The 27146-nt window shown below is 36.1% G+C and overlaps 1 protein-coding gene across 1 annotated transcript in view; it reads left to right on the top strand.

Annotated features, from left to right (window-relative positions):
- Window positions 1-27146, top strand: part of LOC120538213 (AF4/FMR2 family member 2-like) — a 475516-nt gene that overhangs the window by 372793 nt on the left and 75577 nt on the right. The window contains exon 5 of the mRNA XM_039767668.1: window positions 13043-13129. Coding sequence (XP_039623602.1) covers window positions 13043-13129 — 87 coding nt within the window. The remainder of the gene's footprint in view (window positions 1-13042; window positions 13130-27146) is intronic.

Below are 27146 nucleotides of genomic sequence, written 5' to 3'. Positions count from 1 at the left end.
AAAAATGTTGGTGGCTATTTACAAAAAAATAGTGACTTAAGGATTTTTTTTTTTAAATACTAGGATGCTCTGCCCCCTGCTCGCTTCACTTGCCAACCCCCAGGCGGGTGCTACGCACTAGCAACTTCTCGGCACTGCCACTTATGTATGGGGAAGCGGATGTACAATTTAAGCAGATTGTTATTTTGACAGGAATTGTTACATATTCATAATAGACCTAACTATTTTATTTTACAGCGAGTAATTAACCATAGTAAAAAATAATAAAACGTAATAAATTGAAAGAAAATTATGTTTCATGTTGCGTTAGAGGTATTCATTGCGTTATGCGTTTTTGTTCTTTTTGGCTTTGAAATTAACACGCAAATACTTTTTAAACTTACACTTTTACTGTAAAACTTATAAAACAATATTTGGAATTAACTTTTCGTCATTATTTTTAAATTTTGATTCCGTGTTTGAAGTTACATTGTGACAACGCAACGTATAACTGCACGTGAGTGAATATTGTTTCTTACTCTATAATAAATAAACCGACTTTTTCTAATGTTTGTCCCTGTGATTTGTTAATTGTCGTAGCAAAAACTATTCTAACTGTAAGCGTTTTAATATGAATGTCATATCAAGATCTCCTTTGGTGTCTAATGTTATCCAAGGAAGATACATTACCTTTCTTGTCGCCTGTTAAAATTTTACATGTCACAATTGTTTGACCAATTTTCCATTCAGCTAATCTTGTCCTATTGCATTGCCCATCACTCATACATAAATTACGCAATAACATTACTAAACATCCTTCTTTCAACAGTAATTCGGCCAGTGGAAGACCGGATGGTGTTAATGGTTGCAGATATTCTACGGGATATTGTAAGTTGATGTTTTCATCTTCTGCAACATTACCACCAACTGTTTCAGCATAGTCTATTGATAAGCATTTAACCAATTTGCCAATTTGATCGTAAAAATTTATAAGAGCTGAGAGTTCAGGAACTGTGTCTGACAAAAGCATTCACACAAATGAGTGTTGAGAGGACCATAGGCATCGGCCATTAACCTGAAATGGTTGAGAGGAGGACGGGACATGAAAAAATCTCTTGGCAATAGTATTGTCTCTTGGCAATAGTCTCATCTTGTCTCAAGATTTTCTTTGATAATAGAGAAAAGCTAAGCAAAATGTTTCTCTACATTCATAATGGCTAACACGGTACAACACCCTAGTACTACTTTGATAGTAGAGAAATAATTTCCATAGCCTTCCTTTGGCTCTAATTAACAGGTAGATTTCAGTGCTATAGGCAAACAATCATCATCTCTTCCTCAAACATATTTAAACCAATTCATGTTTACAGTTGGGTGAATATTATCCTAGCAGTACAGGGCTCAATCCAGGAAATAGTTTTGGACGGGACATCAGTGACATTCATACAAGGGCAAATTTTGGAATCACTAATTAACCTGACCAGGGCATCTCTGAGGATGTGGGAGGAAATCTAATGTAGACACGGGGAGAATGTGCAGACTTAACATGCATAAAATCTAGGAGTATGATTTGAATCCAAGACTCCGCATTTGTTTGGCTGCAGTAGCACTACACCATTGTGCCACTTGATTAAATGATCTAGACTAGGATACATTTTTGAGAATGTTGCAGATAAAGAAAAGCAACAGAACTAAGAGTTACACACTTCAGGCCTGAATCCCTTTTTAAGGCAGTCATCCTGATGGATGTCTCTGAATTGTATCCGTGTCTCATTGTATTAAAGGTACATTAGCACACAGTCCCAGGAGACTGGGTTCTTGGCCCACTCACCCCCTGTGGGGATTCTGCACATTCTCCATTCTTCTGTATGAGTTCTTCTTCAATTACCATGTGGCCGTACCAACATCCCAAAAAACTTCAGATAACTCTGGCCTTCTTTGGTTGTGTGTCAGTGTGCCTTGTGTTAGGCCACCTATATTGCATATATCTCCATCTGTTCATTCATTTCCTGAATCTGCTTATCCAGTTACAAGATCACAATAGCATCAGGAGTAACGTAAAAATTGAATATAGATGAAGCGTATATCCATGCTTGTTCATTACACGCTAATTTAGACTCTCTGAGCGCAAAGCTGGAAAAATAATCCATCTCAAGACACACTTGCACATGTAGACACATTTCCTCATAAGGGGGCATTTTAAAGTCACTAATTAACTTAAAACTCACACCTTTGGGATATAGCAAGAAAACTAGAATTACCAGAAGCAAACCTACAGAGGCACGGAGACCACACAACTCAGAAAGCCAGTCCCTGAGCTGTGAAACATTAGCACATCACTGTGGCATCTATACAGTATATATATATATATATATATATATATATACACAGTATATATATATACACACAGTATATATATATATATATACACAGTTTTTATATATATATATATATATATATATATATATATATATATATATATATATATATATATATATATATATATAAATATGCTTTTTGTATAAAAACATTACATTGAACCCATTTCAGGCTCATGTAGCTGCAGTAATCACAAAGCACAAAAGCAGCCCTGGCTAAGTCTCTAGTTTATCTATTGAAATGTAGAAGGGAAACCATTAGATAAAAAAATCTGCAAACTCCACATAGATAATAACATCAATGTTAATGTCAGTGTCAATTTAATTTTAATGCAGCATCAGTAATGCTGTAGCCAAAGTGCTTTATATAGAATATAAAATAAACAAAACATAATACAAGCAACAGTAAAGTAGAACACACCACCGAGTAAGAAAGTACGATTACCAGTATCTCTGAAGATCACAAAAAGCTAAAGAATAGAAATGAGTCTTCAGACTAGTTTTAAACAGATCAATTGAACATGCAGCCTTAATTTTGGTATTTGGTACATTGTATTGATCCCAGAGGGTAAATTGTCTTTTCGCATGACCTTTGGAGCGCAGGGTCAACCATTCTACAGTGCCCCGGAGCAATGTTCGGGTCAAGGGCCTTGCTCAATGTAGTAAGGTAAAGAATTCTACAAACATACAGTGGCTGCAAAAGCCCTGTCACCCTTGGTTTTCCACTTAGTATGAGGGACCACAAGAGACATCTGACCAGTAGACCTAAGCTATCTGTATGGTTGATATAAAACACACTATTCAGTTAAATAGGTCGGATCATTTAAAAACCAGCAGCAAAATTTTAAAATCAATTCTTAAACTAACTGGCAACCAGTGTAACAAGGCCAAAATTGGAGATACAGAGGCTTCTTTCTTTCTTTCACCAACCAAAACATGAGTAGCAGCATTCTAAACCAAGTGTGACCTGTGTTAGGGATTAGCTGATCCCAGAATACAACAAGTTGCGGTAATCAAGCCAAGAATAAATAAAAGCTTGAGCTACTCTCTTAAGATCCCTAGGAGATAGAAAAGGCTTAATCTTAAAATAACTTGACCTGGAATTCAAACCCAGAATGTTGGACCTGTGAGGCAACATCAATTCCCACTGTTTGAAAGTACTGGCCAATGCATGCATATGATGTACTGTATATAAGTAGATCTGTATTAAATTACATTTGCCCAAGATGCAGTTCACAAAGTTGGCCATGCTAAAGAATATGTTCTTTTACGTAAGTTTAATTTAACAATTTCTTCATACAGATCATGTAAATGATATTACCTTCAAAGTCCCTTTCAGTCCCAGTTGCATGTGCATTGCTGGGGAGCATTATTTTGCTTAAGTTTGCAATCTTCTTTAGATGAGACCAATTGAAGAATGTGCTTTCAATGTGCAGATTTGATCTCAAATGCCAGCTCAGTCTTGACCCCTCTGATCTCAAGTGTCCTCAAGTGTCCCAGTAGTTTGCTTGTTTTCACTGAAGCTCTTTACCAGATGCTCCTCTGAAGCAGCATTTCACCTGTTTTTTAAATCAACTTACCAACTGAAAAATATGACTTTAATTTTTCCAAATTATTGTTTTTTATTACATCTTGAACAAAAGTGTTAATGATTTCTACTCCTACATGAAATACCATTGCATACTGCAGTTTTTTGCTTTATTGCATTTTAAATTGAACAGCACTTCGTATATTAGTAATATAAACATATGCACATCTCTACCTTGATAGGAAAAAGCATATTTTGTCAAGAATTCTACAGTTAGCCAGAACTCTAAAATACTGATTGAATTCTAATTTATTGAATGAGCAATAGAGGGCAGGACCTTTGGGCTTCCTGTTGTTATACATGTTGGAGGTTTTAGATTTCTCACCATCTGTTAAGCAGCTAGACTGTATTTCAAATGGAGCTTTACTGGTGCTTGGCATTAAACAAATACTAAATCATTATGCCATGCATATCCAATAGTAAATGGCAACAGTCTGAACATCAGATCCCTTCTAGACTTGCTGTTTTTCCTGTGTGTTCTAATGTAAATGAACCCTTCAAAAGAATTTGAAAAGAAGACCATCTTTTTTGTCTTTCTCAATGTATTTCATGACATTATATAAACACATTCATTTAAAGGACTAAAACTATGAACTTCACATACTTTTTCAGTACTTTAACTGCTTACATGACATCAAGTAGCATCTGAATCTTTTTGTTACCACAAATGGTGCAACAGCTCATTATCCTGATAGCTCACCTTTCTGCCCTATGCCCAAAAACCATAGATAACCTAAAACAGCTTCAGTTAACTTAAACAGTTAAATAAATAATATATTTGCATACAACAGGGTGGCACGGTGGCGCGGTGGGTAACGCTGATGCCTCACAGTTAGGAGACCTGGGTTCGCTTTGCATGTTCTCCCCGTGTCTGTGTGGGTTTCCTCCGGGTGCTCTGGTTTCCTCCCACAGTCCAAAGACATGCAGGTTAGGTGCATTGGCAATTCTAAATTGTCCCTAGTGTGTGCTTGGTGTGTGGGTGTGTGCCCTGCGGTGGGTTGGCGCCCTGCCCAGGGTTTGTTTCCTGCCTTGTGCCCTATGTTAGCTGGGATTGGCTCAAGCAGACCCCTGTGACCCTGTCGTTAGGATTTAGCAGGTTGGATAACGGACAGATGGATGCATACAACATATATTCACCAATATTTTCACTTTAAATATTAGCATACATTTTCACATCCGAAAAGAAAAAAACTTTTCATTGTCAGGCTGCTCCTGGACAGAAAACTGTTTCAGTATTTATTAGTGAAAAGCAAACTAACACATTTCAATTAGCTGGGTTCATATAATAACAGATGAAGTAGAATTCTCAGTTTAAAATTTTACAGCCACACTGACATATTTCTGTGGATAAGAAAACATTTGTAAACAGCAAGTGGCATGCAGGCTTATGAGAAAACAGTTTGCATCACATTCAGGACAGAACCTTGGCATCTTCATGGTAACACATCATGTAGTTTTCTTTTGTTTTATTGCATGTGCATCCTCCAACTAAGCTCTGCATCTTACTGCTAGAGAAGCAGTATGGAGTCGAAGGAATGCTGTGAATTGAACTCTGCTGGTTGGCACAAAACTGCTTCAATATTTAATTATAAAAACAAGAACAATGCTTTTCAACCAAATGGAAACAGATAATAGATGAAGTAAAAATGAAGATTTTTCTAAATAAAAAATGTACAAAAATTACTCCCGACCTTACATATTTCATGGAGTATGTATGTAAGCACTAAGCATCATGATGGACTTATTTTAAAACTGTCTATATCAGCAGTCTATTCCCAGTTTCGCAACCAACTGTTTATTCTTGTATTTGCAAACACTGTTAGGTCTGCCGTGTCAGTGAAAACACTGACAGCAAGCGCTGTGCTCTTTACTCGCGGCCCTCTCTGTCTGCAATGTACCCTCTTGCATGTTTTTCTTTCTCCATGTCAAATTGATGCTGACATTGTACTTTGTATTCCATGTTGTGTGAAAATATTGTAATGCCACTTCAAGTGAATTTATGGTCATTTTTTACCTAACTGGGCAGAAATGTTTGTTAATGTTGATATCAGTGGCAGGAGAGTATTATCAAAGGTAAAAAGTAAAAAAGAGTAAAAAGTGGAAAAGGTAAAAAGCATATGCAATTGCAGTCAAGTGTGAGCTGGATAAGAGAAGCAGCGAATCACATCTCTTAATGACGTTGCATCTGACGTTAACAGGGGGGTCTATTGTGTAAAAAAAAAAAGAAAAAATGAAAAATGTTATCAGTGTCATTTTCTGAATATAAGTTTATTGTTACCACATATTGGTCATTTGCAGTGCTGTTACTAAGTAAAAGTTAAGGAAAGATAGGAGCATAACACACATGCTGACAACATTAAAAAAAATAAGAATCCATTGGCATCATCCATTGTGCTGCTAATGGTAGAAAATTAAAGTGAAATTGGAATTCCACATGAATTTAATCTTTCAACTAAACGCATCATTATTTAATTAAAATATGTTACTGTAGCTTTGGGATAAACAGCAGGCAGCTGTTATTTACAAGTTACTTGGATTACGCACACTACATTTTACACGGTATACATTTTGATCTGTTCCGTTCATCATAAATTAATGTACTGTATATGCTGACTAAAGGAATGTTGCTTTTTGACGCTTTTGTGCTATATTTGCTTCCTTTGCATCCAAAACTAATTTCAGTCTCACACCATCATGTCACAGGAGTCTGATGTGAGCAGCATCTATCCATCCATCCTTTTCTGAAACTAATACACCTTATGTACAGTGGTAGGGGCTGAAAGCTCAGTAGCACAGAATACACTACAGGAACCAAACAGAGGGTTCAATGAGCAGACTAATAAACCTAAAACACATGCCCTTAATATATTAGATAATGCAGACATGAGGAAAATGTGCAAAGTTCACACAGACAGAGACACTGGCCATGATATGAGTCTCCTGGAGCTGAGATGCGACAGTGCTCATCACTGCATTCGCATGTGGCTCAAAGTGAGCAATTTATTTTTCGTATTTTATTCAATCACAGAAAACTGTGGGTTGCTTATATTGTAGTTGATTTTGGATCTGTCCTTTTACCATTTTTTATTTAATTTTACTTGATTTTCATAAATTTCTACGCATTAGTTCTACATTATATGTAAAACTGTACTGTAGGCATAGTATATACAAAATGGATTGGTTTGGGGAAATGCAGGAGAACCAGTAAACTAGCTAAACTCAGAGGCATCCCTCAATAAAATAAGATGATAAAATGAAATTTGTCGTATCATAACCAATGATGGGGAATGGTACTTTAAAAAGTAACTTTTGGCGCTTTTCCACTGCATAGTACGGCACGACACGGTTCAGTTCAGCTCAGTTTTGGGGGTTTTCCACTGGGAACAGTACCTGGTACCTGGTCCTTTTTTTAGTACCACCTATTCTTTTCTTTAAAGGTACACACACGCGGAAGTTTGTGTCCCGTCTCTCCATCGCTGGACGCAGTTTGTTGCATAAGTGGATGAATGTTTCTTCAGACATTCGAAAGTTCTCCAGCCACTGAGTGTTTGTAAAACCGGGAACAATCACATCCCACCACTCTGAAGCACGGTTAAATGTCCAAACAGATGGTCTGTTGCGGCGACTTTTTTGCAAAATGTGGAAGATCTGTAATATACAGAATCAGCATTTTAATGTTACACTGGCAGTTAAGTTCATTTTATGCTTTGCAACAGTGATAAAAGTTAGCTAGTGATGTACTTTTTTTAGATGCTTACCCTTGCGCGTCGTCGAGCTAAAGTGTTGTTGTTGTCTGCGTGTTGTTGTAAAAGTTCCACGGTGTCACGACAGTAGAGGCGGCGCAACTATAACGACACGTGAATAATCCCGCCCACTCTAAAGCGGTACTAAACTGCAGTCGAAACGCAAACCGAGCCGAACTGAGCCGAACCAAGGTGAGCTGTACTGAACCGTGCTGTGCCATACTATGCAGTGGAAAAGCGCCTTTAGTTACATTACTCATTGCTTACAAAGAAGTAAGTGAATATTTTATACCGTTACTTAATATAAAATGTAATTCTTTACAAACATTGTGTTACTTTTTTGTTCTTTTATTTTTTAGAAAAAATTACACAAATTACTGGCCAGCATTTGTTATTAAATCCTGAGCGCATATGTGAAACTTAATAAAAGTGACCAAAAACACAACTAAATTTGTTAATTTCCTTTTGTTTTATACTGTGAAGTAAACAACATCCATCCCTTTTTCCAACTCCAGTGTGAGCCACGTGAAGATTCACGGTATGAATACTGGCTACTGTGCCAGAAGGTCAAACTGTTTCAACATATCTATAGCAAACAGCTGGAAGAAAATTAAACTGACAGTTTATTAATGGGTTTCTGTTACTGGGCTGTACACAGCATATTCTTTTCTGCTTGGCTGTGTGACTGAGCCCTGCAAATGACCAGCGTACTGTCCACCATGCTTGCTTTTTGCTTTCCACCTGGTGGTGCTGTGATGACCACTGACAGCTTGTGATCCCAAACTGAGCAGATTAAATGTAAATCTTGGCACATTCAGAATTAAATGTATACATCAGTTCTTTTCACTTTATTACATGCTGTGCATGTGCTTAATCTCTTCCTCACTAGTTGTTACCAAACAATCAAAGCATGCAAGTGCACATAGTTACCAACCAAAGCAGGCAACATCTTTACAAAAAAGTGCAACACTTCTGTCTTTGTCTATCTTTTTTAAGGCAGGTATTCTTTACTGCAAATAGATAAGCATTGCATTAGGATACTTAAAGTAATCTGATTACATAACATATGTTACGTAGTCAGATTATGTGCTACCCTAAAACTGATCATAACTGGTTCACACCATAGCCCCATCCAATCATTCACCTCAATGCAGAGTGCAGTAAAATAAATGACTTACACTGCTAAGTGGTTAAAATCTACATATACAGTTTACAGGCCAGCTAAATATTTTATTGTTTTCTTAGTTTCAGCTTGTTAATTAGGGAATTTCTCACTGCCACATAAGATGTTAAGTAATGCATACAAATTTCATAAGATAGTAATAGTAGTACCAATAATATTAGCACTGTCACATATACAGAGTACAGTGAAATTTTTAACTGCATATCCAAGCAACATTCAATGATAAACGTGAATCTATTATAATACATAACTTAATTTTATGTGATAGAAAACACAAATTGTCTTACATGATATTCCCTTCACTCTTATTTCAATTCTGCCATTACAGTACCTGTAAGCTTTTGGAAAAAAAAAAACCTGAGTAAAGTATGATTATCAAATATACAGCTATATGTTATCTGTATGATGTAGAACTATTTACATGGTTTGGATCAAGACATACCATTTAGTTGGTGTGAGACAGTAATACTGAATAGACGGTAAAGTTAACAGCACATTGAAGAAATACAGTCAGTATTACATTGAATAAAGAGAACACCAGTATCCAATTATTGAAGTGGTCAGACTCATTTATAAAGGACAAAACAGCGTAGTCATGTTCAGTATTCTAGGGTATTTTATTATATTTCAAAGTCCTGAAAGAAGGATTGTAGACTTTGATGAGCCAAAAGGTTACACGGTAAAAATGAGTAAGGGTCCCCTTAAAACTGCATTAATAATAAATATTAGTACCACTAAGATGTGAAAATAAAACTGATTACTGTAACTCTGTCAAGGATGAAATTATGATCAAATTATTTCTAGGGTCACACAACTTTCTCTATACTCTGATCACTTTTGTTTGGCACCGCATCTGTGCTGTATGACCTTTTATTTCCTAATAACTAAAAAAAAAATCAATTCCATGCTTACCTGACAGAAGTCAATAAGGAATTAGCGTCTGTGAAGTGAAGGAAGCTGAAAATGGATGGAGACCTAATGAACTTATCTTTCTTAAAACACATGTTTCTCCAAATAATTATTTCACAGTTCTTTCATTATTAGACTGGAAAAAGTTAGAAATGCTGAATAAATCTTCAAACAAAATTTGTAACTCAAACAGAAATTGAAAAGTAAACTGAAAATTACAGTGAATAGAGTTTGTTCAAAATCAGTAAGGTTCTAGCTTACCAGGGCTGTTACAAGATTTGATTGTGATTGATTGAGCCAGTCCTGAATTATACTGTGTGTACAACAGGCAGACACGAGAGAAAGAGAGACAACCAACCAGACTGAAGTCATCAGGTCAAATTCGCACACATAGAGATGAAATGTCAACCTCATTACAATGCTGTCTATGATACTATGTACAGAGAGCGACAAACAGCTAAGGTGTTGCCTACATGGATTCAAAATTTAGAAAATATACACTTGGCATGACATTCAGATACATTTGGAGACGTAAGGTACTGATTCAAAGGTTGCAGTATTTTACATTTTTTAGTTACTTTAAAGAGCCAGTTATCACATTTTCTGCTTATTAAATATTTTTGTAGCAATGAATCATATTCAAAAATAACAGTAATAATAGAATGCAGTTATGTGCATTAGGCTACATTAAATCCATGCCTTTTAAAAGTACTTTACAATATTGTGTAGCTAAAAGCACATCCCAAATAGGCCTGTGGTGGCTCAATGGCGTTAACAGAGAGAGGATTCTAATTCAAGTGCTGTAAAAATGGCATCAATTGATATGCTATTGCTGGTTGATGGTTGTGGAGGTGGATGGCTAACTGAAGTTCAGATTTCTTAGACATAACATTTTTGGAAGACTTGCCCAAAGAAGAGTTCAAATTTGTTTAAGTCTCATTGTAAAATTGTTGGCTGCTTTAGACCATGATGGAGAGCAGGTCTGCAGCTTTACAAATAAATTATGGTGCCTGAGAAATACTGGATTTGTATAATATACAGAAACGTAATTCGGCCATAAGGTTATTTTAATTGTGACTTACTGTTAATACTGTGTAGAGATTTGTTCACTCTATGCGTACAGAGCAACATTTATATAATTCCCTTCCCCTTACATTCACTTCTAGATGAGTGATGTTTTTGTAGTTAGTTACCTTTTTTTATTTTTTTTAACATGGATGTTTAACTTACTAAAAGCTGAAGGACAGTCAGTGGCCTGCATTTGTGCGCCTTTACTGGTGTTGGCCTAACTTGTATTGGTATTGGGAAACCATTTTGCTGTTCGGAGCAGCTGTTGGAAGAGTAAAAGAGGAAAATATATAATATTTACAAGTTAAAGTGACCTCTTTTATGATGAATTTAAAACAGTAAACACATCTGGAACTGAAGATGCACAGAATGTTTGTCTGTTTTAAGACTGATGAGTTTCAAAATTTGCTAATGCTTTTCAGTGAGACATTTAAAAAGGTCTTATGTTTGTACCTCCTAACAACTGAGTTTTCAAGCCAATTTTTTTTAAAGGACAAGTGTGCCAAACTTCAAGAAAATTGGTCCACAGGGAGCCGAGTTGTTTTGTGTGCATAGACAGACAGATGTGCCGATCACAGTAGGTTCTTTGCAAATTATATGTGAACATACCCAAAAAAGACTTTCCAGTGATGGGCATCAATAGAAGTTCTTAAAACATCTGTGATTGTTTTTCTCCATTTAGATGTTTTAAAAAAATAAATAAATAAAATACTTGACTTCCAAAGACATGCCACACAAACATCAGAACAGCACAATCTTTTCTAAGATCTTGGAAGAGCTGATTCCACATATGAAGAAGCATTTTGGAATGCCAGTATATCTTCACAGTGCCAGTGTTCCAGATATGTTTTGGAATGCAGTAAATTAAAGTCCTGATGTTATTCAAAGGTAAAGCCAGGAGTTTCAATGAGCTGTCCAGTCTGGTATATACAGCCAAGCAGTGTTTCCCCCTACAATTTTTGCTAATGTCATTTGTAGCCAGGAATGTCACTTTCCCTTTTTGCTAGTCTTGGTTAGTCAGTCAGAGATCAAAACAAAAAATCTAATCTCCTTTCTTCTCACCGTAAATGTGATTGCTGGTCTGGACCAGCTTTAGATTTGATTAAAAGAGATGGAAAAGAAAAAGAGCCGGGCACACAGCTTGGCTCTGTTTGTTTGTTTAATGTGCATGCTGTTCGCTTTGTGATAACCATCATTAAATAACAAAAAGGCAAAGCAGCTTCTAATGCCTTGACTCAGTCCATTAGGCAGCCTGGAAGAAGTATTAAATCATAAAATACTCCTGTATAATCTCTAATAGCATTAAGTCATTTCACCAGGGTTAACGGTGCCTCCAGTTCTCATTGTGTGTGTTCCTGGCAAGAAAAGTCCCTACCTTGCTGTTGTTGTTTTGTTTTCTTTTACTAGAAAAGGTGGATGAAAACTAGATGTTTTGTCTACTTATTCTGGGAAACCAGCAAACAGTTGCCGGTCACAGTTGTGTGCATTGATGTGATTGCTTTTCAGTAACCTCAGGGAAGTCTTTTAAAAAGTAGACACTGCATTTCACTGTCCCCTTAACAAGCCTATAGATAAATGAAAGTGTATGAACAGTAAACCATTCAATAGACTTAAATGAATAATCAAAATTGAGAAGCAAGTACATCAGGCTAAAACTCACTCTAGTACATCAAAACCAGCCTGTCATGGCTATATTAAGCTTTGAACATATCATCTGATCAGCCCCAGGCTACGAGAATCCTCACCAAGAAGACACCCACTCAAGACAGAGACAGCACCGAATAGCTCAACTCTGCATGAGGCTTGGCAGAAGCAGCACCTCCATAGCTCAATGGCCCACATAAAGCTGTCTTTGTGAAAATTTGAAAGCATATTAATGTCAGCAGGAGGGCACTGATTTGAAGGGAATAAAAAAGCACAGTAGAAGTTAAATATTGGGCTAAACAACCCATTAGGTATAGGTTTCCATACCTGTCATCAGCATGCATGAGCTCTGAGCAGCCTAGAAGCACACGTCAATTAAACTGGGTCAATTTGCCTTTCTTGACTCATACTTAAACTCTATTTTGTTTCCAGCCTAACAGTGCATACACAAAGAAGCCTCTTGCTAATGAAAATAAGAGCAGCACTAGTCACGCTTTTTGTTGCAGTGAAAATATTTTATATTAAAATTACTGCCTTCTTTTCTATACAGGAGATGACCCACTCATGGCCTCCACCACTGACAGCTATTCACACCCCAGGCAAAGCTGAACAGAGCAAATTCCCCCTTCCATCCAAGGTAGGTCTATGTATAGTTCTTCAAGACCAATCAGTGCTATGAGTGTGGTGCAACCAGACAGCATTGCTTTAGCTGGTTTCATGACAGAGCACAGATCTCTGGGTAAACCTAAGCTACATAAAGAATATCAGTGTGGGTATTTCACTTAGTAGAAATGAATGAATGAATGATAACACTTACCTACAATTAAAAATCTATGCTCTTGTTCCTTGTTTGTTTTTTGACTGTTTATTTTTTCAATTTTGGCTGTGCAAAGATGACCCAAGTAATTTAATAATGTGGCATGCCCAAAATACAACTCAGACATTTATAGTACAATGTATTTTGGGCTAATGATGAAGAGATCAGTCTGGCAGGAAGTGTAATTGGGAGATTGTGAATGTTCAGAGAGAGTGACGGCCTCCCAGTAGTATCGTGTATGTCTTAGGCAAGCAGGGTGGTCTAGTGGCTAAGGTATTACCAGCCTGCCAACTCAAAGTTTGCCTTGGATTCAGAGAGTGACCCATTTAACCTGCTTTTACACCAACTACAGAAGATATACAGTATATGGAAATAATTAAACTATAGCTGTTTTCTTATAAAGTGTTATGGGATTGTGTTTATTTTTATTTATTTTAGAAGATCAAAAGGTTGTTTGTCTGGATTTTGTTGAGATGAATGGGTGTGAAATTCCCATGTTGAGACAGTGCTCTACAGAACTTAAAGTCTGTGGCTGCTCAATGCATTATTTGTTCTTTTTCAGTACTATAGTTTATCTGGGAGGACTATGGCACACTTGTTAACATTGCTGCCTCACAGCTCAAGAAACCAGTGTGTAGAACTATAAAGGTCCTTTACTGTCTGGAGCTGTCACCATCTTACTTTATCTTTTTCTGGTTTTCTTCAATTATTATTATTATTATTAATTATTAATTATTTCATTATTAATGTCACAAAAACATGCAGGTCAAGATTAATTGGTAACATGTTAAAGATGTATTGGTGACTGCCTCAAGATGAACTGGGATGAGTTCCTACCTTATCCTTATGTCTGCTGTGTATACTGCGGACCTCCACAATCATGTCATTATTAAGTCAGATGCATACAATGGATAAATGCATTTTAGTGCAACGATGGCACTCAAGTCAGGCAAAGAGTATCTCCAGTGTGCAACTCAATTTGCAAAATAAGTTGCTATCTTATTTTGCTATCTTATTGTATATGTACCGTAGTTTTGTTTTATGCTTGATCTCTAATGTATTACTATTAGGCAACCTAACATGGTATTATTAGCCAGGAAATAAGGCTTCAAGAGTAGACTGAGTAGATTGCCATACCTCAATTCTAACAACTGCTATTTTGTGTCCACTTGTGGCAGAAGTGCTGCATGGGCACCCGGAAGCACTCCGGGTATACCTGCTTCCTGATTCGGCAGTGCTGCGGTCCAAGACTCCTTAATCTTTCAGGCACCCCCTGGCGGTGGCCATGGATCCCCACAGGGTTGAGCCGTCCAGTTCCGTGGCTCCCACACAATCCAGGATGGCTGCCCTCTTGTAGCCTGGGGAAGGAATTGCCCTTCTCCCGGTCCCCTGCTTCTCCAAGTCTCCTGGTGGTGCAAAGTCCCTGGACATCTATCACAATGGATTTGAAATGAAGCAATCAAGATGTGATTGAAGGGAAGACTTGCAATTTAAGGTGTTTACAAAACATTGTATGAGCCATTTGAAAAAAACAGCTTATTAGCTGTTTATAAGCTAATTTTATAAGCTTATTAGTTTATTTTTATACATGGTTACTCCCCAGATTTCAGGGGCTTAAAAGTATTTAGACAAAAAAACGTAATCATGAATATAGCGATCATTTTCAATACTTAGTTGAAAATTCTTTGCAGCAAATGACTGCCTGAAGTCTGGGAACCATGGCCTTCTTCAAGTGCTGGGTTTCCACCCTACTGATGCTTTGCCAGGCATTTACTGCAGCTGTCTTCAGGTGCTGTTTGTTCGTTGGACTTTCTGCTTTCAGTTTTGTCTTCAGCAAATCCATGTCAATTTGGGTTAAGGTCAGTTGATTGACTAGGTCATTGAAGAATATTCACTTCTTTACATTGTAAAGGATTTGGCTTTCTGTCACAGTATGTTTTGGCTCATTGTCCATCAGTACTGTGAAGCGTCGCCCTATCAGTTTTGCAGAACTTGTCTGAATCTGAGCTGCAACTTTTATTAGCAGTCATATCATCAATAAACACCTCTAACCCACTTCCATTCACAGTCACGCATTCCCATGCCATAACACTGCCTCCACCATGTTTCACAGATGATAAGGTATGCTACAGATCATGAGCTGTTCCTTCTCTCATCCATAATCTTCTTTATCCATCTTTCTGGTATGTATTGATCTTAATTTCATTTGTTCAAAGAAAACTGTTCCAAAACTGATTTTTTATATTTTCTGGAAAAGTCTAATGTGTCCTTCCTATCCTTGACGATTACCAATGATTTGCACCTTGTGGTAAACCCTCTTTATTTTCTTTCATGAAGTCTTCTCTTGATTGTAGACTTTAGCAATGATTGGCCTTCCTCCTGGTGAGTGTTCTTGGTTTGGCTAAATGTCTCGAATTGTTTTTTCTTCATCAAGAAAAGAATACTGTGATCATCTAGCACAGTTGTCTTCCATGGTTGTCCAAGCCTTCTGTTGTTGCTGAGCTCACCAGTGTGTTCCTTCACTTTACCAGCTAGTTGATTTGACCACTCCCGGTGTTTCTTCTATTTCTTGGATGGGTTTGTTTTCTCTGCCTAATGATGGTCTGTTATCACTTGCCTTGACAGCTCTTTGGACCTCATATTGAGTGTTCGCAGCAACAGACTCCAAATGCAAATTCCACAATTGGCATCAAGTCCAGACCTGCTTAATAAATAATGAAATAATGAGGGAGCTGCTCCCACCTGGCTGTAGAACAACTTGTCTGTTAATTGTCCAAATACTTTTGAGCCCCTGAATATGGGGGGACCATGTATAAAAATGGCTGTCATTCCTAAATGGCTCATAGTATATTTCTATTAAATCCTTTGAATTAAAGCTGAAAGCCTACACTTCAATCATGTATATATTTCTTCATTTCAAATCCATTGTGCTTACATATAGAGCCAAAATCACTGTCCAAATACTTACGGACATAAAATAAAATGTAAAATAAACAACACTGTTTCTAAAATTCAAAGAAGTTGATTTTATAATTTAAAGAAGAAAAACCTTGAATTCATAAGGCAGTGTATCGGTCAATAGATTTTTGTTTTGTGTTGTGTCCTTCATGGAACATTCCATCAAAAGACACTTTACAAAGCAAACAAAAAACACTTAAGAGTAGGAAGGTAAAATTAAGGATATATATAAATTACAAGTCAATGGCAAACAAAAACAGATTCCAGCATATTTGATAAATCAACTGCATATTCTAAAACATGCTAATGCCTTCTCAGAGCTGTGGCCTGCAGTGGAGCACTGACTGTTAGGGTTAGGTGCCTTCTTCCTTTGGCCTTGACGATGCCATACAGGAAAGTCCCTTTTTTAATTTGAGTTATTTTCATTTAGGTTTCATCAGCTATGCTGCAATTTCAAATACTGTCACGCTGACAAGGAACTGTTTAATTGCTTGTGTATTAAAGTGAAAAAATGCTACTGAAAATGAATTAGTTTTGCATGGTGTGCGTTCCTCAATCCAATTCTAGGCTTGAAAATTTGGTTTGCATTTCAAGCCCTGCCAAATGATTGCTTCTTGTCGCTGTCATTTACCTTTTCAATGTACATCATACAAAATGAAATCTAACATGTAGATGTTAAAGGCATGTGTATTCTGCAAGTCTGACAGTGCCCAGTTCCGTAAGGAAACCTTGGGTATTTTTACAATGGGAGTCTTCTTATAAGTGAACAATTTAAAGTCAACTATGACAAAAGTGCACATCATAAAATGTGCATTTTATTTGAGTATTTTAAGAAGGTTTTTTGAGAAGGAATGGTTTTCTAATATTCTTTTGTAATAAAACATCCCATTCCTCAGTTTTGTTGAGACCATAAAACGTCCCACCAGCTCTACGGCTCGGACGTCCACTGCCAGTCTCTGCTTCAAACTGACTGTCCAGGTAATCATCAAGCACTCACTGCCAAAGAGCAATTGCTGTGATATTTAAAGCAGTTAACCAAGAAATGCATGTTTCTTATGGTAAAGAAATAATAAAATAAAGGTCTTTCCCACAGACTGAAATTAAAACTGAAAACAGAATGAAACCTTTTTTTAAGGCTTGTGAGTTGTTTTTCAAGCCAGAGGGTTTAATTGTAGTCAGACAATAGTTGCAAAGACTCTTTCACTAGAGGCAAAACACCAAAGTGAAAATGGAGATGAGAAAAAATAGCTCGGAGTTGAAACCAGAATATTAAAATCAAAGCTATCAAAACACATATTTTCAATGATCAAATCCATATACCAGACAATTGCTCTTGTTTACTCCACTGTCATTTATTAGTGAGTCATTGTGACACCGGGTCAGGGAAAGGGTCACTAGTAACCAGTAAAGATTTCCTAGCAATCCGTTATCCTCCCATAATGGCTTCTATAATGACAATGTGACATTCTTAAAATATTAACAACAAAACAAAACTGTCTTTCTCAAACAAAGAAATAAGATCCACAATCATGTACTGTATAAAAGCAAGGCTCAAAAATTAAGATTCTGAACCGTGAACCGCAAAAAATTATCAAAAATGCAAAAAAATGTTCTAACCTGAAAAAAGTCTTAAGTCTTTATCACTAAATCATTCTTTATTTAATATGGTTTATTGGATGTAGCCATTTTTAAAATAATAGCTGTTTCTATCAATCCAATATGTGAATCAATTTCTCCAATCAGTGTAGCTGGTATCATCATTCGGTCCCAGCATCACCGGGTAAAAGGCCAGTTTTAGGTCTGAAAGGGTCTCAGTTCCATTGCTCATACCCTCATTCCATATGGAGGGAGACCAGCCTGACAGTCACACCACAACAAGTCTCCGTGATTGTTATGTTCTCTTCAGTTTAGCGCTGTCATAGCATCCAGCCACTCTACTGTAAGCTGAGACTGTGAAGCAGCATTTGAGTCAAGCTCAATTATAAAATGGCTTCCAGTCTAGGTTGGATTCTAGCCATGAATCATTTTTGCTGGGATAGTTACTTGCTAGAGGATAAATGAACTGTAAGAAATGAATCAATTTTTAATGTACTAGAATCTTTCCCTAAAGCAAAAATTAGCAAATTAATCAGTCAAAAAATGATTGTACATACAAGAACAGATTTGAAACACAGCCTTGATCTATGCTCCATGGGAGGAAAACGACAAGAAACAATACGTTTTTAGTCAAGTCACTAAGTCTTTGAAAAGATTGATTATTTGGTCCTGGCGGTTAACATCGTATTATAGTAATAAATCCCTGAAATCCAACTTTTCATTTTAAGCACAGCTTCAATTGCCATACAGAAGCAGTCAGTGAGTTGAGATGCTGATATAATATTGCAGGCTGAAAACAGCACCACATTAGGAATGGTAGCAAGCAGCATCTTAGATAATGAAAGGAGCTACAAACCCACAAGCTCAGAACCAAAAGCCTGTTGGTAACATGACGCAGTGACAATGAAGGCAGTGCAAGTCCTTTTTCATAAAGTTCAGAGACAGCATTTAACATTGAGACGGCATAAGACTCTGGAATCTTTTTCAGTCATACAGTACATTTTTAGCATCTTAGATCTCATTATGTGCTTGTATTATGTCAGACTCTCTCTTTTTCTTTTGCAAAACATACACTGAGGGATGAATTAATATGTTTGCTAGAGTGTAAACTATGACAGTTTACTTATGAAGTATTAGTAAGAAGTTATTATATAGTTATTTTTCAGGCCTTTCTTTGTCTGTCTTGCTGAAAGCTCCTCATTCAAACATAAATGATACTTAATGTGATAATAATTATGTTTGGTAATGTAACTGAGTGATTAAAATATTTAATGTCTGAAAAAAGATTTCTGTTCATACATGTCATGTAATCTGTGCAGTGGCAACAAAGTGTAGAGATGTCTGCTTTAGTGCAGAGGATGCCTTCTTGCAGTGAATAGTACAGTATAGGATTGAGCTGTACGGCCTACAATAAAAATTTTGAACGGCGTAATTAGAATTTTGGACACTAAAGATATATAGTATATCACAATATAGAATTTCTTCTAATGAAATCACTATGACATGCTTTAAAAAGAGTGCAACACTTAGATTGTAAGTTTTTATTTATCTGAATTACTGTACCCTCTAGATTATTATGAGCTGTTGGATGGATGCAGTGTGTGACCAGCAGGGGCACCCCACTCTAGACACAAGTGTACATACACAGTGAAGGGGTCAAATAAAGTGTATTTTAATTATACATAAGTCCCTTTCACATTTTCTTCCTCCAAACTCCAGTTGTGGCAAACACAATTTCAAAGCACAAATCCAACTGCCTCCCACCTATACTCCCACCAGGCAAGCCTTGTCCCCAACCTCCCGACACCAGCTTCCTGAGTGAGGCGAGACACTTCCTGTTATGGTAAATACTTAATGTTGGGTTGCTTTCACTTCAACCAATAGATAGATAGATAGATAGATAGATAGATAGATAGATAGATAGATAGATAGATAGATAGATAGATAGATAGATAGATAGATAGATAGATAGATAGATAGATAGATAGAATTCTTTATTGTCATTATGCATACACATAACAACATTCTTTTTTTGGTAGGACTCAGCTTCAAGGCAGAATACTTAAAATACACAATACACTATAAATAATAAAATAAACATAATACAGTAAGTATAAAAGACAGCAGCAATAAAACATCAAGTCCAGACTTTTCCTGAGGTAGTACACCTGCAGAGACCAGTGATCTGTGTGTAGGACACAATTTTAATAATAATAATAGAAAGAAGAAGAAGAAGAATCACAATAATATTCTGAGCTTGCAAAATGCTTATGCCTTAAAACAAATGTAAATTAAAACAAAATCAATATTTTTTTTCAAAACCTCATCTTTTTCGCTGAATCCGACATATCATGGAAATGGATTGTGGTAGAGAAACTGCAGTTTCAGAAATTAATTCAGCACATTTATATCTATATGTATGAAGTGCACTAATTTGTTGCATGGGAGGAATTTAGTGCAGACAAGTTCTATCAGACAACAATGACACTACAGCTGCACTTACAATTCAACTTGTAAATTTTTAGTTGATTATAATAACTGCAAAAAATGTTCCCCAGCCATATATTGGTCTGTCTTTTTCTGTTAACATTTACAAACTCTCTTCTACTTAAAAAGTAAAATCGCCTAGTGAATCTTTTTTTATGTCTTGTGACCTTTAATATCCTAAGGTATTAAGCAGTGATGCTCCATTAATGCACACCTTACCCTTTCTGCTGGTATATAGTAGGCTTCTGAACAATTCAGAAAGTTTAATCAAAAAGCCTTTCTACTTTGTAATTATATGTTTCATATTAAAATAAAGGTGCACTCTGATGCATATGCCAAAATTCATTAAGGGCAATTCAAGACCCTTGTTCTCTTCTGGAGTGGAACCAAGATAACACAAGGGATCCTTAACCTTTTGCAGTGCTTTCTTTAGCCATTACAGATCTGCTTTTACTCTGAGAGATTTCAGTTCAATTAAGAATAAAGATTTTTTTTTTTTTTAGTTTATGTTAGTGGTCTGTAGGAGAAAAACTAAAAGCCCCAGTTTAAAAAATAGACTGACTTGTATGGCCGTGATAAATAAACAAGCATTTCTGGTAGCAGTAACATATATCAGATCATGACAACAGGAAAAATCCTCACTAGAGACATTTTCACACTGGTGTCGTACAGCACATTTGCTTAAACAAAACATTGTATTATAATTCATCTGGCCTATTTTCAGACCATCTATCCACCCACCTGTAAAGTCATTTAACCCACATTATAAGGCTGCATGATGCTACAGTCTATCCCAGCAGGACTAGGTTTTTATTGTATGTACATACTGTAGCTCCAATAGCACCACGTGCTAGTATAAGGTGCTTTACAGGGGAAAGAAGATTACAATACAGTGCCCATTATACAAACATCTGATTAATACAATAAAACCATAGTTGTAAATGATGAAGCAAACAAAACACTAGCCAAAGCTTTGATGTCTACCTAAAAATGTAATAGCAATTATCAAAAGGACATTAAGAAATCAGTGACAATATAAAAGAAGGCAATGTAACAATAATGACAGATAAAATAACTTAGCAGGGTAAATTGGCAATAATTGAAAACAGCTTTAACAGCTAGCTTTTCAAGTTAGTGTACACGAAGTTGGGTGGTCTCCTGACTGCCACAGTGACAGACTTTTGAATTTATAAATATAAGAGTACCAGTTAGCACCCAGAGAGAACAGGTCACTTTTCTGCCTGGATGTCAATGTCAAGAATATTTTAGACCCAAAAATGGACCTAGGGAGAGAACTACTAAGAGGCAAAGAATTGTTCAGGACTGTGGAAGAGAAAAGATCTCAGCGAACATGAGATAACCTAAATTTCCTTGTGATATATAGCATGTAAAACTCATGTGTAGCACATTAAATGTTAGACATACACTGTGTCCCCAAATGCAAGGTTTGCACTAAATCTGTAATTCCCACATAATGGAGAGACAAATCTTTTGGAATACTTCAAGTGTAATGATACTTTCCCCATCCTGAAAAATAATTGATTGGCATGCAAGTCAAATCATTACTAAAAACTTCAAAATGTCTTATAATTGTACCATTAACTGTATTCCAGTGATTAGCAGTATTGCTTCAAAGCAATAACAACAAGAAAGACTCAGCTTCCTGGGATGAATCTATTGTCATTGTCACTTCTTTGTTTGAAGTGTGTTAATTCTGTGAGCATTCTGGATAATTAGAAAATTAAATTTGCTTGACTATAAGTGGATATGTATGTTTAATAACTATGATAGATAGATAGATAGATAGATAGATAGATAGATAGATAGATAGATAGATAGATAGATAGATAGATAGATAGATAGATTATTAGCTTGATAAAATTTACACCTGTATTAGGGGTTATTTTATGCATTCATTTCTGTTTAATGTTCATTAAGCTTTTACCTTACAACCAGCACAACCTAGAAATGCAAAACAGAAAACCTCATCTTCTCTTCATGTCTCCTTACATTAGTGAAGGGCATAACCGTGTTGAACTTTTGAATCAAGTACTGTATTTTTGCTGCATGTTTTAAGAGCTTCAGTTGCAGCCGCTACCAGGTATTAAAATATTTAACATAGAACTTTAGTGAACTCTACAAAATTATTACAACTACATCACAACATTATTTAAAGTGTTTTAAGCTGTCAAAAGATGCATAATGTGTTTTAAAGTATGGTGGAAGGCTAAAATCAAATAACCAAAGCCCTGAAACATCTAAAACATTAACAAAACTGTAACCAAAGTCAAAACCAGAATAGTTTAAACCTAATTCAAATATTCTTTAAAGACAATCAAAGCACTACTGCGAATGACAAGGGGAAGCCAGAGGCAAAGCACAGAAAGGAGTTGGGGCTGACTGACATCTTTTATCGTTCCCTCTAGTGACTGCAAGCCTAATTACTGCAGTCCATGTGATGCAATACAAAGTCCCACATTAAAATGGAAAAAATAAACAATTACCAATTTTAAAAGACACAGAAAAAATAAGAGAGGGAAAAACACTGGAGCCAAGGATAAGTTTTTCCTCTTACTTGTTAGTATCAACAATCTGCGCGTATTGCATGGATTTTTCACTTTCTTTAACAAGTAACCCAACATCTTAGAATTTTGATTAAGCTGAAGTGCTGATTTTTTCATTTTTTTTTTGTTGATAGTCCTATGCATTTTTCCATGCATGGGCTGAAACCTCTTAGTTTAAGCCATTGAAAGTGATTGGAAGTTTATATATGGAACCGTGTGCCTTGCAGGATCAAGTTAGTATTTGCCTTTCCCTTTCAATACCTGTCAAACTGCATCAGAAAAATATGTGTGTTTTGCCAATGGCTAAGAGCTTATGTCCCATTCAGTGGCAGTCAACTGATTCTAATCAAACTGAACCCGGAGGTATGGCATCTAGGTTTTCATGAACCAGAGCCCTTTTACAACTACAAAAAAACTTTTCATGCTTGCCAAGTCCCTTTAGAGTGTTCTAAAATGCTTGAGGAATTGTGTTAGTTATACATAACGTTATTCTAATATTAGTCTACCCTGTAGTCGTGCTAGAGTCAGTAACATTCAAGATTTAATTAGTGTTAATAAAAAAATATTCTTCAAAACCAAATACAGCCCTTCCTAAAATACTTTTTGACTCCCCTGCTTTTCAATTAAAAATTGAGCTTTACAGTATTATAAATAAGTAAATGTGGGGACAATTTATTAAGCCATGTGAAGTTGATCTCAGTGTCCATGTTGTTGTTTTTTTTCATTTAATTCAGGAAATATGTTACAATAACATGACCTTGCAGCTTCTTCCCCACGGTTTAAGGAAAGCATTTCTAGTTTTGTTGTGAATCTTAGTTTTGGAGCCCCAAAAGTCATTCCTGGTCTGATTTTGTGCATTTGTTCATTTTTTTCCATAAATTGATATTTTTTACTGTTATTTTCATGACATCACACTTTCATTTTGTATTTCATTTTGGATTTACTGTCATTACCACAGGTATTTTGTTATTGACAGTAATGTCCCGTTGCTACCATTTTACCGGAGGACATCTGACATGTGACATTATTCTTATACCCCTACTTAAGATGTCACCACACTAGCCTCCACATCCATGTTTCTGCAGAGAATTTAGTGTTTTACTTTTTTTTTTTTTAATCACAGTTTTTGGATTTTTATGTGCTTTTTTTCTACTTTGATAATCGGTTAGTGTTTTAGGCTTTGCCATTTTCGCAATCTAACCTTTGGTTTTGACTTTGGCTTGTTTATTTGCTACAATTTTTCTGTCATCTCCCAGTCTTGTGGTTTGGTGAGCTGCCTTTTAAGCCCAGGCAGCGCTGTTTTTAATGTAATTCTCTTTAGTTTAACATAGTATTCCAGAATGAATGCTTTATATGAAAGTCGGCTTGTGGTTTAATCCAATAAGACCAGCCTCACTGTCACTGCCTCTTGTTTTATTTATGGGTTCAAACATTGGCCATGTAAGCTAAGGTGTGACTTTAACAAGCAGCAATGTTCTTCACAATTTATGTATCTTGGGGATGTATGCTAACATTTTATACATGTCCATCCATTTTTTAAGATCACCTTATCCTTGGTTAAGGTTGAGGTAATCACAGCAGTATTATGGGATGGACATGCCTGGGAAAGATGCCCTTCCACCACGAAACACACATACAACAGCCAATTTTACAGTCTACAATTTGCCTAAACAGGCTACCTTTGGAATATGGGAGGAAAATCACAGATCGAAGAAAATAACCCATGTGGACACTGGGAGAATGTGCAAAGCCCACACAAACAAGATTTCATTGTTATTATATCAGTCAGTCCTTTATTCTTGTTACGGGCAGTACCTTCCCATATGTATGTCGCTCAAAAGTGTTTTGCATGCACTGTACAGACCAACATCTATAGAAGCAGATTTCTACAATCAGAACACAGAGGAGACATGGAGTCACAAAGGGATTTGACCCTGCCACATTATTCTTTTATTTTTGATTTCTTAGGTAATAAACCTTTCTACCTTCCACATGAAACCATTGAAATCGTCGTAGTGATGAAATACTTGACTGTTACGTAAGCGGTTCCAGCCTATAAATGTGGGAAAATATGTAGCCAAAAAGTTTCACTGTTGCTCATTCTGATGTAGAATTTATAAATGGAAGTTTTTTCTTCACTTCTGCTTTATATCATTTAATTATGGCAAATAAATCAAGCACAATATTGTTTTTTTAAAACCTTTAAAAAGTTTTCTGAACCTACATCATCCATTCTTGAGTTCATATGGAGCCAGAATGTAGTCTTTTATTTAGCTGGGAGCAAGACAGTAACCAACTTGGGACAGGGCACAAGCACATGCACATCTTCCCACTCCAGGCCAGTTTGGAAGAACTAACATACTGGAGCACTCAAAGGGGAGCCGGATGGACGTGCAGCATCCTTCTTTTACAGGGAAGCCTGTAAATTACTGGCAGTCACATTATTCAAGTCTATCCTGTTTAAGTGTGAAATGACTTCATTTCAAAGCCAGATTGCTAGACTGATTAAAAGCAAGACCCTGCAGTTGACAAAGTGGGAATGGAAAATGGATTGATAGATATTTTTGAAAGTCTGGTATTATTATGTATTTTTCCAGCTTGCCCTCAGTTTTTACTATTTACTATTTACTAAAATCTGAAATCAGTACATCCTTTAGTAGTCTGGCATTCTGTGCAGGTTCAGTTACAAATGCCAAGATGCACTGAGAATTAATTCACGGTAAATCTCTAACTGGACACTAAGTTGCTGCACCTTGCCTGGGTAGCTTCACTCCTGACAGAAGTTTACACATTTTAATGAAGCCGTTTTCATATAAAATCGTCTCTTATCCACACAGATCACACATTGTTATGTTAATATGCAAATGCATCAGCTAAAATGTCTCTAACTGGAATAGCTATTCATGTCTGTTGTAAGAATATTTTAAATAGTAAACTTTGCATAATATATATATTTTTTTAATTTTACACTTCTTTCTTTTGCAATTCATCTTTTTTGACACATGGCACTTCTTTACATAAATTTAGGACTGAAGTCTAAAGAAGAGAATGCAAAGGCTTATCATCTTCATGAGCCATATGCTATTAGGCTGCTATGAGACATCGTGTGCCAAGCAGATAAAATCGATAACATTGCCTGTAGAGTAGCCTGTGTTTAATTAAATGAATTTAAATATCCACATTCCAGATGTTATGGAATTTAAAGCATATGGAGGATTATCTTGCATTACCTGAATATACAAGGATAAAGGGAAGGGGCTGCATCCTCTATGCTTGTAATTGAAATGTAAGTTTATTGTCATTTTGTTTCAAGCAAATGGCCTGGAAATGGAACAGTCACATGCTGTAGATGTAAAATTCATGGGAAAAGTAGGAAATGATGGCTCCTTACACATTTTTAATTATTACTTTGTATCACTGTTCTCCTTGTTTTGACATTTATATACTTTAAATTTGAATTATACCTTTATATGACAGTTGTCCAATTCAGTTTAATAAATTAAAAAAAAACAAATTGGGTGTGTCTCTTAATGCTCATTGAACAATCTTACTCATTTAATCAAACGATCTGTAGGTTACAGTACACAACATCTTTAATGGTAATGTCTGTTTCAGGACACAGTGCCCACAATTTTCCAAAACTTAATTTTAAAAATCATCTGGCTAAGTGTCAGCCTCAGAGTCACGCAAAAAGGCAGGAACTGATTTTGTGACCTCACAATATCCATCGATAGATGATACAGACTTCCTGCAGAATTTCATTATATCGAAATGCTGAAATGATCTGTCTATCTCTCCATTTGTTTAACACAGAATGGTCACATAAGAGACTTTCATACAAAATGCTGTGTAAAAAATAACATTCATTATTTGACAATATTGTGTAAATTAATTGCACCCTTGAACTAATTAATGTAAAATAGCACATGTTATCCTTACTACTAAGTTTATGATAAAATCATTAGAGAATGTTGCCTGACCTGAGTCACTTATTAAAAACTAATGGTACTGTGGTCACTAGCAAGTTGTCCTGTCCCTGCTCTTTTTATGACCTGTTTATTTTAATTTGCCTGGTCAAGAAATTGTCTTCATATGTCCAGCCTATGATGCCTTTTTTTCTGCTGTTCCCAGTGGTAAATAACTTGAATAATTTATACAAGAGTTAAATTTATTAACAACATTAACAAAGCCATTGTCTTGACATGTCTGTGGCATTCTGTGTCCTCTGTGTT

This window comes from Polypterus senegalus, chromosome 10, assembly GCF_016835505.1.
Source record: "Polypterus senegalus isolate Bchr_013 chromosome 10, ASM1683550v1, whole genome shotgun sequence".
Taxonomy (NCBI): domain Eukaryota; kingdom Metazoa; phylum Chordata; class Cladistia; order Polypteriformes; family Polypteridae; genus Polypterus; species Polypterus senegalus.
Note: the sequence above shows the minus strand (reverse complement) of the source record. Positions and strands in the feature narration are given on the sequence as shown.